This window comes from Haplochromis burtoni, unplaced genomic scaffold, assembly GCF_018398535.1.
Source record: "Haplochromis burtoni strain Fernald_Lab_line unplaced genomic scaffold, NCSU_Asbu1 Contig_21, whole genome shotgun sequence".
Lineage (NCBI taxonomy): Eukaryota > Metazoa > Chordata > Actinopteri > Cichliformes > Cichlidae > Haplochromis > Haplochromis burtoni.
The window spans coordinates 1,732,820-1,744,644 of record NW_024582382.1 but is presented as its reverse complement, the minus strand read 5'-3'; the positions used below and the strand labels follow the sequence as shown (position 1 = coordinate 1,744,644).

Below are 11,825 nucleotides of genomic sequence, written 5' to 3'. Positions count from 1 at the left end.
ACTGTATTACTCATCACTCCTGAGACAGAGAGGCCAGATAGCAGCCATATTAATTTATTCATGTGAGCAATCTCTTTCTTTGCTGCATAAATGCAAATTTGAGCTCGATTAGGATTTTAATTTTCTTTTTATGGCAGGATCAGACTTTGAAAAAAACAAAACAATTTAGGACTAAACTGATTTCAAAACAAGAACAGCTTGTGAGTCATTTATTATATTGTATTTTCATAAGGAATAAAATATTTTCAGTTACCGTTTGTGACATAGATATATTCAGATATACATTCAGCATTAAACACATTTGGGGGAAAAAGGCAAAAATGAAATTTAACAGAATATTCATATTCAGTAAAATTACATTCAGACTTGAGCCACGCCTCTTTCTTTTTTTCCCTCCAGGGAAGCTATTCTTTTTTTGTGTGTTTTCATTGAAGTAGTTTTGTTTCTGCATCAGTTCTTCTTTCTTTCTGAAGGTCTTTAAGGCCTTTTAGTTTTCTTTCTTTGGACATTGGCTGGTTTCTTCACTCATTCTCAGTCCCGTCTTTGCACCTCACCAGGTTTCTTTTGTCTTGTTTTGTTTGTTTGTTAAGCCAAAGCACTGACCTATAAATCATTTAAGCACCAAAGAAACCAAAATCAGTGGACGAACCAGTGTTGTGCATACACATAACAGTAAGCAAATAATCCATTTGAAAATGTATATTTGGGTAATTTGTTACCAACAACCTGTCAACAAAACATAATTGGTTCCCATTTCTTGCCAAAGATAAAACAGTTTGAAAAAAAAAATACTATTTTCTGACCATCAAGGCGATTCCCAAAAAACTATTAGCTAAAAATGTCACATCTTGGCAGGGTGTGTGTTATGTTCTTTTAAAAAAAAAAATTGGAAACTGGACAAGTAGAGGACAAAAGAAGTGTCAGGCCTAAAAAGCAAACTATAGCAGATTGCACATGGTCCTTCATTTGATCCATCTACTGTTCGCTGAATCTTCATCACAAATGGTCTTGGTGGAAGGGTGACTGATGTGAATTCCTTCTTAAGAAAGGAAAATAGGGAGAAAAGACTGAGGTATGCCAAAGTAGAAAAGAACTTGACCAGACACACCAGGAAAAAATAAATTAAAAAAAAAAAAAATCAGGAAAAAAATTAATCATTGCCCCCATTTGAGATTTTTCTAGCAAAACATTAGGAAATATGAGGTGGCTCAACATTTTTGCACAAATTTAGAATCTAAAAAGCAACATGCACATCCTCTAAATGTTATGCATCTTTGACCTCATTACTCAACTGTTGTAAATTACTAACTTCCAAACATTTCTACCCAAAACCATAAGAGAGCCTCTTTAGGCTGTTTATCTCTCTAGAAACTGGATTCGCTTTGACTGCAGTACTAAGGATTACTATACCTTTAAAAGCAAATTTAAAGAACTTTATTTTTATGGTAGACTTGTTACAAATCCACCCACAAATTAATCAGAATTCAAAAGAAAAATACTTATTTTACTTGAGATCAAGCTATCGTCTGGCTTGACCTAAGAACCAAATGTTTGCAAACACAGATGTTAATCTTTTATACTGATTTATTTAACCATGAAAGACATACGAGCTGTAGAAGTATTCAGCAAATTGCATCTCTGTTTATAAAATGAATGGAGATTTTTCCTTTTAGAACCAGGGGTGTCTGAAATAACTCCTTCTCCTTTGAACCTCTGCGCATGGTTGCATTTCATTGTTATTCACTCATTTGTACATGACAGAGCCCTTTTGGCCAAAGGGTAAAGCAACATCCCAAGTACGTGTCCAGCTGGAGACCTTTGTGGCAAGTCATTCCCAATCTATTTCTGTCACTGGACTAAAAGCATAAAATGCCCTCCAAAAATGATAGTTGCTTGTACATGAAAACGAATGCACTAAGACGGGAAGAGAAGATAAAGATATCGTATATGCATCTGGCTCTGGTGAATGGCGCTTCAAGTCAGGACAAGACTGTGACACTATACGACTACAAAATGTGCTTTTATTTCATGACCAGTTGTACTAAAAAATAAAAACAAATGAAAGTGTTCACCTCAGTGATTTAAAGGAGATCTGTGAAAATATGAAAGAAAGAAAAAAAGAAAAACTGAAATGACTGTGCTTATCACATTTTCACAGGAAATGGACATGTTTTCACTGTCAGAACCCAATAACACTTGAGTAGCATCCCACTTCCAGTTAGTCATACTGTGTTTGACTCTTATGTATTAGTTTTCCCTCTCTGTGAGCTCTCAGTGAGAGAATTATTACATATTTCTACATGGCTGGCAGTGCAAATTATTAGCATAAGCACCACTGGTAGATGACTTTCTGTAACAAAGCAAATACCAGTCTGAGTGTGTAGAACAAACACTTGGGGCAAACAATAACTTCAGAGAAGCACTGCATTGGGGGCTCTTGAGGAATATCAAACTGATTCTTGCATAGGTTTACATATTACTGATTCACTGCTGCTGTGTTAAGTTTGCAGGGCTTAAAAGCCAGCATCACAGTGTTTAATGTGTTTGCTTCTGTGCCTGGAGCAGTCAGCCTTACCGATGCCTCAACAGTGCCATCTTTTGATGACAGCCACTAAGAGAGCCCCTTCGTCATGCTCAGACTGAACGGAGCACACACTCCATAATTAAACATCACTTTATTGGCCTTCTGTACATTCTAGCAAGGAAATATCGTTCAGCTGAGTCTTTTCTGCTGGAATCTGGCTTTAAAGTCCGAACACTACTGAACACACTTGAGAGCGTTTCCTGCAGTTTATGAGCAAGGATCCCGTCCCAGTATTTACAAAGAAGAGAACCCTGGGGCTGTAAAATTTTCTCAGCCAAGTCTATCAAAGACAAACACATTGTGATGAGTTTCTCGTGGTCCATCTCTCTGAAACCGCTGGCATTGGGTGCCATGTCGCTCAGGATGACATGAGCCTTGCCGTGGGGAAGAAGCTCCAACAGCTTGGCATGTGTGGCAGGGTCTGTGACATCGCAATTGGACAGGAAGTGAGCACCATCCAGAGGCGGTATGTTCAGCAAATCAATGCCAACAACCATACCACGAGGCAACTCTGGATCTAAGGTAATAGGAAAGATAGTGACTTTAATTTACAAGCTTATTTTTTCTGTTATTTAAGGCTGAGCTACAAGAAAGACAAGTCTGGATATAAAAGCCAGTCTATTTCCTTGCACGATCAACTAGAGAAGCAAGACAACTCATTTGATAATTATAATAACACATAATTATATCAAATTATAATAGCACGTGTTCTATATTATCACCAATACACGTTTCTTTTGTGAATTTTCTGCTTTTATTAATGCATCTGCCATAGGCTTCAATAACTTTCAGCTTGGTAATACATCACAGTCTATCACATCTGCTTCTGTTTTTTGCAGAGCACTGCTTTTTGTTTGTGTGGTAAATGTAGTGCAGACTCTTCCCATCAATCTGCATCACTAGGAATAAACGCCGACATGATGGATATTAAGAGCAGCTTCGGTTTCTGAATGCTAATATTCAAACCACACTGCAGATATTTAAAAACGAAATCAATCAATATGACATTTTATGATGCCTATATAATCTTATTAGGAAAATTAGGCATGAGCCACAATACTTTACGCTTGGAAAACTACAGAAGCCCTACGCAATAGGGAAAAATCGGACAAAATATTGTAAGGTTGGGCTCAAAGTCGTCCCTGACATACAGTCTTAGCAAAAGCACAAACTCTAGGTTAAACGTCGTAACAATCATATCATGGCGCCCCTCCCACAAACCTGTGTGATTAGACACCTGTCCTCTCACCTGTCACACCTGAATTGACCCTCTGGACTGCCACCTGGCTCCAGGCTCCAGGAGCAGCTCCGCAGTCCACCACAGTGTATCCAGGTTGTAAGAGCCTGAACTTGTCATCTATCTCTAGAAGCTTGAAGGCGCTCCTGCATCGAAAGTTTTGGACCTGGGAAGCTTTGACATACGGGTCTTTAAGCTGCCGTCGGAGCCAGCGCTGCTCCGCTGGCGTCTTACCCTTCAGTTTCTTCATCAAACACAACGAGGAGTGCAGATATCTCCTCTGCAAGGAAAACATCCACATTGTTATTACAGTGCGCAGTCACGTGTACCGCATGCTGAACTGCGCTTGCGTCGAAATACACGAGCCCCCCCTCCTCATTGGTTAAGGGCAAAATCGTTAGGTGCGTGCCTATATACGTCCCCTTACTGCAAAACATGTACACAACAAGTGTTCCTATCTGGGACAGATTGAAGCTAATGTGCCTAATTTATTTTTCCATTTGTTTTAAGTTTATACAATACTGAGAAATCCTAGGTCACATTTCTTTATTTATTTTTTACTGTGTACAAAATCTTTTAATGTGTGAGAAGACAGGCAGGCTATATTAAGCCAGTTCAGCATCCAGACTCTTATTACAGTGCTGTAATATGTGCAGAAGGTGTGACACTGTCAAAGACAGACGAGGCCTCCCCTAATGGAATAGATTGCAGCATATGTAAAGCACAAATGCTTTCCAAAACGCTTTGGAGAGTTTGATTGGCGAATAACACATTGGCTCACCAAGGTCACCAATTCGATTCCACTCTCTTTGGGGGTTCTGTCAGGAAGAGCATCTGATGTAAAACTTTACCAAATCAAAACATATGGAGCTACCAGCTGATTAATCAATCAATAAATTACTGATAACCTTCATTTGTTGTTGGGTTATCGTGAGATAACACGTGCTGTAACTGCAGCATTAACCAGCTGCAGTTTCTAGTCGAACACATTTCATGGTAACCACGGTTAACCGATCTAGCAAGAAAGCGATGGACCCGGTGAGCTGAGTTTACGTCAATCGTACTCATCCACGCTCTTACGTATCAGCACATCACGTGACAACCGATCTGCAGCTGCACGCGGGAGTTGTTGAACTCAAAGTATACTGTTTTTATAAGTAGTTTTTCGTCTTTTTTCTTTCGGCCACCGCTGAGAAAAAATTCCTTTTTTCAATACGCTAGCACAGTTTTACTTAGCAGGTAACCATGTTAGCACACAGCGGAGTGTGCAGCTGATTACGCTTACTGTGCAGCACAGTGGAGATGCATTGCATTAGTTTAACATCAGATTTCTTTACCTCCACACTCAGGCGAGATGTTGAGCTCCAAGCTGCTGACCCTTGTGCTCATTGTCCAGCCGGGCAGAGTGCTACTGGGTATGAAGAAGAGGGGCTTTGGTGCTGGAAAGTGGAACGGGTTTGGGGGCAAAGTTCAGCCTGGAGAAACCATTGAGGACGCTGCTAGGAGGCAAGTTTAGTTGCGTTCGACATTTTTTATATTAAAAAAAGAATAATTATAATAAAAATAGACTCACGATTTAAATGATTTTGAAATGAAGTGGTCTTAAGTGTGACGAAACTAATTGGGAAGCTACGATTCTCATGGGGACCAAAATTGGACAATAGAAGACTGGAAAAATGTCAAATGGTCTGAGTCTCAATTTTGACTGTGACACTCAGATCATGGGGTCAGAATTTGTTGTAAACTACAGGAAAGCATGGACCCATTCTGCCTTGTATCAGGGCAGTATTGGTTTAATGTGTGGGGATATTTTTTGGCACACTTAGGGCACCTTAGTACCAGCTGAACATCATCTAAATCATAGGTGTCAAACTCTGGCCCGCGGGCCAAATTTGGCCCGCAGCCTAATTACATTTGGCCCGCGAAGCCATACCAAATTACTATTAGAGCTGGCCTACTGGTATTATACAGCTAATATATATATTGTTTAGTATTAAGCTTTGCTTGTTCCACATTCAGTTTTTCAGCAAAACTTGTTTGAGTCCATAAGAAAAGATTCATTCTTATATCTGGAGGAATAAATATATTTCAATAAATATTAACGTTAGCCCGCGACTTTGTTCCAGTTTTGAATTTTGGCCCACTGTGTATTTGAGTTTGACACCCCTGATCTAAATGCTAATCATCTAAATGCTACCAGCCTACCTGAATATTGTTGATGACCATGTCCATCCATTTATGCACCACGGTGTGCTCATGTTCTAATGGCTCCTTCCATCAGGATAATATGCTTCATCCCAAAGCTTAAATCATCTCAAACTATTTTCTTGAATCCCCACCACAGCACGTTTGGATGTGCAACTATGTTTTTTTTTTGTTTGTTTGTTTGTTTTTCTAGTTGGGTTTTTGTTTTTTTGGGGGGGGCACAAATTTCTGCAAACACAAAGCATCTTTTAGGGTTTTACAGGTGTAATTTTTATAGCCCTTGTGGTTTTATCTAAAGTAGTTCTAAATCTAGTTTAATCAGTTTCGCAGTCCATATTATCACATCAATATCCACTTTGATATCTGCCAGGGTATCAATACACTTATAGCTTTAACATGAACCATTAAAAACATATGACAAAACATAACACTGGGTTTGGGATTTTAAGACGAAACTCTGTTTGTATGCAACAGCAAAGTACCAATGTTGTGCAAGGGTTAAGAAAACGACTGAAAAAGAGGGAGTTTGATATGTTTTGAGTACTCTGTAAGTGTGTGGGGGGAAACACATTAATGTGAAGTCTGGACAATCTGTGATCAATCATCTGCAGGAAATTTGTTTCAAAGCAAAGGAAGGAAACCCCCAAAAAGCTATCGGGCGAGTTCTCAAGCCGTTTTTCCTTAAACACGTAGTGAGACCAGCTTTGTGTTTAGGATATTTGGATGCGATGGGTAACAAGACTGAGTTAGAAACACTTAGTTCTTCATGTAATGGTCAGGTAAGGGCAATACTGAAAATCATCTTAACCCACTTCTCAATCCTAGCTTCACTCCTTCCATTTAATAAGTCCTGGTCAGTGAATAGGCCAACACCAATCAAAACATTTCTTTTAGTGAAGAGAACTTAAGGTTGTGTTTGGCTTGAGTACTGGGGACTAAAAAGCTAAAATGAGGACCCTTAGATAACGTGCTGTGACTGAGAATATTGCTAGACAAAAGAGCTTCTTTTAAAAAGTGTGATTAAATAAAAAGAAAAAGAGGAAAACTGCAGTTTGTAATTAATAGTCCTAATCATATAAATTAGTGTCTGTTAATATGTTGAGTGTAATGTATAATATTCTGTGAAAGGGACGTTAAAATTCACTTGCTGCTGGCATCTACCAGCAGCTTTTAATGTGGAGTGTTTTCTTGGATGCTGCTAATGCATCATTTTTGCAGTTGTTGATTTTTTTTTTATGATTGGGATGAATCCCCTGAAAATAAAAGAAAAAGAGCTACTGCATCGTTCCAGAAAATCTGAATTTTTTTTCAGTCTTTTAAAAGTCGTCATCCCTGCCCCTAACAGTTCTTATCTCTGAAGCTCTTGTGATGAGTAAGATATGTATCAAGTGTACCTTTACCAAGATTTAACATTCTGTAAATGAATGATGACACACACGGCTGCAGCTTTCCAGCCACCAGCCGAGCACATCACCCAACAACAGGAACTGACAGGACCCAGTACAGACTCTTTATGCCGGCGAGGCGTGATTGCGGATGCCGCTCAGGTGCGTCCGCCTCCACTGCAGCGGCACCGCAGACCACGCCCTGCCACACCTTCATAGAAAGCGACAAAGCTCTTATATTAATTTCTTCTCTGACGACACATTTTTATTAGAAAGCACGTCACATATTAGTGTATTAATGGTAAGTTCATGGTTAGTTGCTTTTTAAATAAAGATGGGAGAGAATAAAAGTACTACAAATTTGACATTCAGTCAACCTGAACATGCTATTTTGGCATATTTTACTACCCTCTGCAGTTTGCAACAACACTTTGACCCTGATCTCAATGTTCAGCCCACAAGCTCTTATCCAGACCTTTCACTCTCATACTAATTTTTTTTAATAATCTTAAAATGTTTTGTGTAGAGGGTAAAGCAAATGCCACAAATAGATTGCGTCCTAGAACCACCGATATCATTACTTTGCCATTTTTAGTTGCTTTTAGTGCCCGTGTGACGTCTACGGTGAGCTTATTTTTAAGACCCACGTAATTAATCATTTATTTGATGTTTTTTCCTTTCAGAGAGCTGGAAGAAGAAAGTGGTCTCACGGTGGATGCACTCGACAAGATCGGAAATATCAAATTTGAATTTGTGGGAGAAACGCAGCTACTTGATGTCCATGTTTTCAGAGCCGACACATATAATGGAGAACCGACAGAATCCGATGGTATCACATCCACTGCACCACACTGAAAAATGAAGAAATCCAGTGGTATCATAGTTTGAAAGTGGTTGAAATGAGAGGAAGCAGAGAGCTTGGGGTGGTGAATTTTAGTTCACTGTTGCCTATACGTTTCAGATAATGGTGCCCTATGAGAGGAGATGCAAAGATTGTTTGTTGCACAGTGCCTAACAATTTGGCACGAAAATATTTTATATTTCAAAATATTTATAATAAATATAATTGAGTCCTAATAACATGATATAAACCATTTTTTGTAACTTACTGTTAAAGTGATGTTTGACCCAAACTTATATCAACAGTTCGTTTTTCATATCTGTCACATTTCTTATTGAAAATAATATTTTAAAGGTTTTATAAAATCAAATTTGTTCAATATGCAAATCCATCCACTTTGGTGACCCCTTAATAATAAGTGAGCAGCCGAAAGAAGCTTTTTAAATGGAGTTGAGTAGAAATGTTAAGTAGCAAGGAAAACTATAATATAGCTAATAATTGTGCAGTACTGGAGCAGATGTTCATAGTTAAGAGTTCTGTGAAGTCTGTGAAAAGCATTTGACCTCCTCCTGACATCTTCAGGGGGCTTTGTTTTGCAGGCTCTTCTAGTTTTATATTTTTCCAGCAAAATTTAAAGTGAAACAAGCAGTCTGAGCAAAGCAATTGAAGCCAAATTCTTCTAATAACTAGAGTCAGGCTCTGACATTAGGTTTTTTTTAAAATGTTGGCCCACTCTTCTATGCCAATCTGTCATAGTGCAGCTACACTGGGGGGGTTTCATGGCGTTTGAGTTCCATGCAAGGTTTATGATAGCAAGAATAGGAATAGGCGTGATGTGCAAGCACTTTGTGGTTTTTGATTTGCACTACTCTAGGGAGGACCGAGTAGTGCAAATCAAAGGTAAGGTACAATAACTTAAAGCAGACAGAAGATTGGAGTGTGTGTTCAAAGCAGAAGATTACAATAAAGGTTTGATTTTAGTGATGTTTCTTATTTGAAAGAAATGAGTACATGAGGTTAGAGAGCTGAGGTTCAAAATTCAAATGCTGGTCAAAATAACTGCAAAACTCCTCACAGATTATTTGATGTTGCAGGGCTAATGACCGATCTCCTTAAAGAAGCTGTCAGGCCTGAACACATGGGCCTCAGTTTTGAGATACTTAAAGACACTCAGTCGGTAATGATAGTGAAAACTGGTTGATAGGTGTAATAGGAAAGTATAGCTACATATTATCAGATGAGCAGCAGTAAGAAATATGAGATCTCTAAAACATGAAATATGTAATGAAAGCAGAAATGGTACAAGGGTGGAGCTTTGAGAGATGTCACATGGGAAAAGAGAAGATAAAGACAAAGTTATTATGAATTTTGAAGTCTCTGTCAAATAACTATTATTAAATTTGAGAGCAGTGCCAGAAATACCAGATCAATAATATGTTAGTTGGTTTGGTCTGGTCACTGGTATACTTTTTTTAAGTACAATGTCCCTCAACCAGCTGAAAAAGCTGGTAAGCAGTAGTTTTGCGAGTTATTTTAGAAATTAGTAGAAGTCTGGAAACGGGTCTGCAATTGTCTAAACCAGTCGTATCCTGTGTTGGATTTTGTTTGACTATTTGACTGTTTTGTGTGAGATACACAGAAGTAGGAGCGTGTGTAGTATATTTGTGAAGTGGAAAGAAAAATCTATAATTGTGCTCTCAGTGGTAAAGATTGTAAATAAACAAAGAAGAGTTGATGCCCTTAGCAGGAAGAACTTGCAAGGATGTCTTTCCAGGCAATTTAGCCAAGGTCAGCAAGGTGAAGTCTGGAGGCGCTCGGCAAACCTCAGCTCCTCGAGCGTTCAGGCATTAGCAGTGAACCAAAGAGTCTGGAGGGTAAAAGAAGTCAAACAGTCAGGAGGTGAAGTGATAAGTAGAGGGAAAAAAGCTTAACTGAAATGTGGCGAAGTTAAGGGAAATTGTGTAATGTGGTTTTAACACTGATTTAACAAAACAGAAATTAAAGTTGGAAAATACTAATAACCAATTGGGGGATTAATTAAGTATGAGGTTTGTTTAGTCAAGAATAGTCTAGTCAAGCCATTAAATTAAAAAAAAAAAAAAAAAGATCCAACCATTTCTATCATCTTCTTAAGGTTAAGAAAGAATGAATGAATATGGTGGTTTTTTCTCTCTAATCTTTGACTAGAAAAATTCTAAAAAGAGTAATTTTAGTGACAATAATTATTTCAGCACACTTATGAGCATTTTAAGGCACATCAAATAACATTAAGTGTTTGATTTTAACAGCTTATCATATAAAAGTTTTGTTTTGTATAAAACAGATAAGATAAGGCAGGAAATGAGTGCAAGTGTTATCTGCACTACTGTAATACAGATGTCTGTTGTCTACTTAGGATTGAGGTCCTAAAGCAACTTGAATTGATTTAATAATAATTCTCTCCATTCTCTGGACAGTAACTAAGAAATGACAGTGAAAAGGCAGATGATATCTGAAGGCAGATGATAAAATGCTATTTCATTCTCCGGAGGTCTAATTATTTTTTCTTTTGTTTTCTAGAAATGAGGCCCCAGTGGTTCGAACGTGACAAAATTCCTTTCAGTCAGATGTGGGCCGATGATATACTGTGGTTCCCTCTGATGCTGCAGAAGAAGAAATTTGTTGGATACTTCAAGTTTCAGGGTCACGATGTGATTCTCAGCCACACGCTGGAAGAAGTGGAGGAGCTCTGAAGGGAAATAATCGAGCTGTTACTGGTGGCATTTACATCAGGGACCAATATAAAACCTGTGAGAAATACCAGGAATAATCCAACGGTTGTTTTGTGTCATTATGCGGAGGAAACGAAGATATCCTGTGGAGGGTTTACATGTTACGCAGCTGTAACACAATTAGAAACCTTTTTATTTCTTTACAGGGATTTTTCCTCATGAAAATCAAAGCAGCACTACACTGAAAGAAAACATCCATATTCTCATTTTATTTTTAGAGTATCTGATTCAACACAATTCAGGAAGCACCTCTTTAGTGGAATATTTACAGTATATACAGTTCTGAATTCATTAGGTTTCATATTCTGTGCAGCACGTTTCCAAAATTAAGGCGATTACTAAAATAATTGTTTCATACTGTATGGGAGTTTCTTCATAAAATACATGTTTAAACCAGTTCATTTGCAATTTGGAACATAGCTTCTTTAACATGAACCCCAAATTGCACCTTTGTTACATATATTTGAGTAAAGTATATTCTCTGTTATATGACAGTATGTGTGTACAAAAAACCAAAAATGTACATAATTTTAGAAAAGTACAAAGTCAGACAGTGAATGAGAAGAAAATCCAGCAAAATTCAGACATTTTTGTCCAGATAATAATACATCTGTTGGCTGATGTGCGCAAAAATCTTCTTAAAAAAATTAAAAGTGATGATTGTTAAATTGGGGTGATGCAGGAGTCCTGCTTTTATGTACAGCAAAGGAGTGTATTTAGGCAGCTTTGTCTTTGGTAGTAAATCAATAGCTTATAGTGTTATTATTGACATTATGTCACTAGTGCCAGACATTATCCTTTC

The 11,825-nt window shown here is 38.0% G+C and overlaps 2 protein-coding genes across 4 annotated transcripts; one reads left to right on the top strand and one right to left on the bottom strand.

The window, feature by feature from the left end:
* Window positions 1-1,716: 1,716 nt before the first annotated feature.
* Window positions 1,717-5,247, bottom strand: mrm2 (mitochondrial rRNA methyltransferase 2). Of its 3 annotated transcripts, XM_042218618.1 has the most exons (3): window positions 5,159-5,247; window positions 3,822-4,101; window positions 1,717-3,101 (listed from the first exon to the last, which is right to left on the bottom strand). In XM_042218618.1, exons 2-3 carry the CDS (start codon window positions 4,069-4,071, stop codon window positions 2,671-2,673), a joined length of 681 nt encoding a protein of 226 aa, XP_042074552.1. In that variant the 5' UTR covers window positions 4,072-4,101; window positions 5,159-5,247; the 3' UTR covers window positions 1,717-2,670. The 3 variants fall into 3 exon arrangements, with proteins under 3 accessions (XP_042074552.1, XP_042074551.1, XP_014188502.1); XM_042218617.1 differs by lacking the exon at window positions 5,159-5,247 and having other exon boundaries at window positions 3,822-4,206; XM_014333016.2 differs by lacking the exon at window positions 5,159-5,247 and having other exon boundaries at window positions 3,834-4,204.
* On the top strand, window positions 4,807-11,458 carry nudt1 (nudix (nucleoside diphosphate linked moiety X)-type motif 1). Its single transcript, XM_005920291.3, has 4 exons — window positions 4,807-5,060; window positions 5,171-5,327; window positions 8,095-8,240; window positions 10,812-11,458. Exons 2-4 carry the CDS (start codon window positions 5,176-5,178, stop codon window positions 10,982-10,984), a joined length of 471 nt encoding a protein of 156 aa, XP_005920353.1. The 5' UTR covers window positions 4,807-5,060; window positions 5,171-5,175; the 3' UTR covers window positions 10,985-11,458.
* Window positions 11,459-11,825: the final 367 nt, after the last annotated feature.

What these genes read in the sequence shown, in the direction of transcription:
- mrm2 (XM_042218617.1), bottom strand. Translation starts at nt 4,122, where the DNA reads ATGTGGATGTTTTCCTTGCAGAGGAGATATCTGCACTCCTCGTTGTGT. An exon ending in TGTGACAGGTGAGAGGACAG is followed by an intron (nt 3,102 to 3,821) that starts GTGTCTAATCAC and finishes CTATTACCTTAG; the next exon opens with ATCCAGAGTTGCCTCGTGGT.
- nudt1 (XM_005920291.3), top strand. Translation starts at nt 5,176, where the DNA reads ATGTTGAGCTCCAAGCTGCTGACCCTTGTGCTCATTGTCCAGCCGGGC. An exon ending in ATTGAGGACGCTGCTAGGAG is followed by an intron (nt 5,328 to 8,094) that starts GCAAGTTTAGTT and finishes TTTTCCTTTCAG; the next exon opens with AGAGCTGGAAGAAGAAAGTG. An exon ending in AGAACCGACAGAATCCGATG is followed by an intron (nt 8,241 to 10,811) that starts GTATCACATCCA and finishes TTTGTTTTCTAG; the next exon opens with AAATGAGGCCCCAGTGGTTC.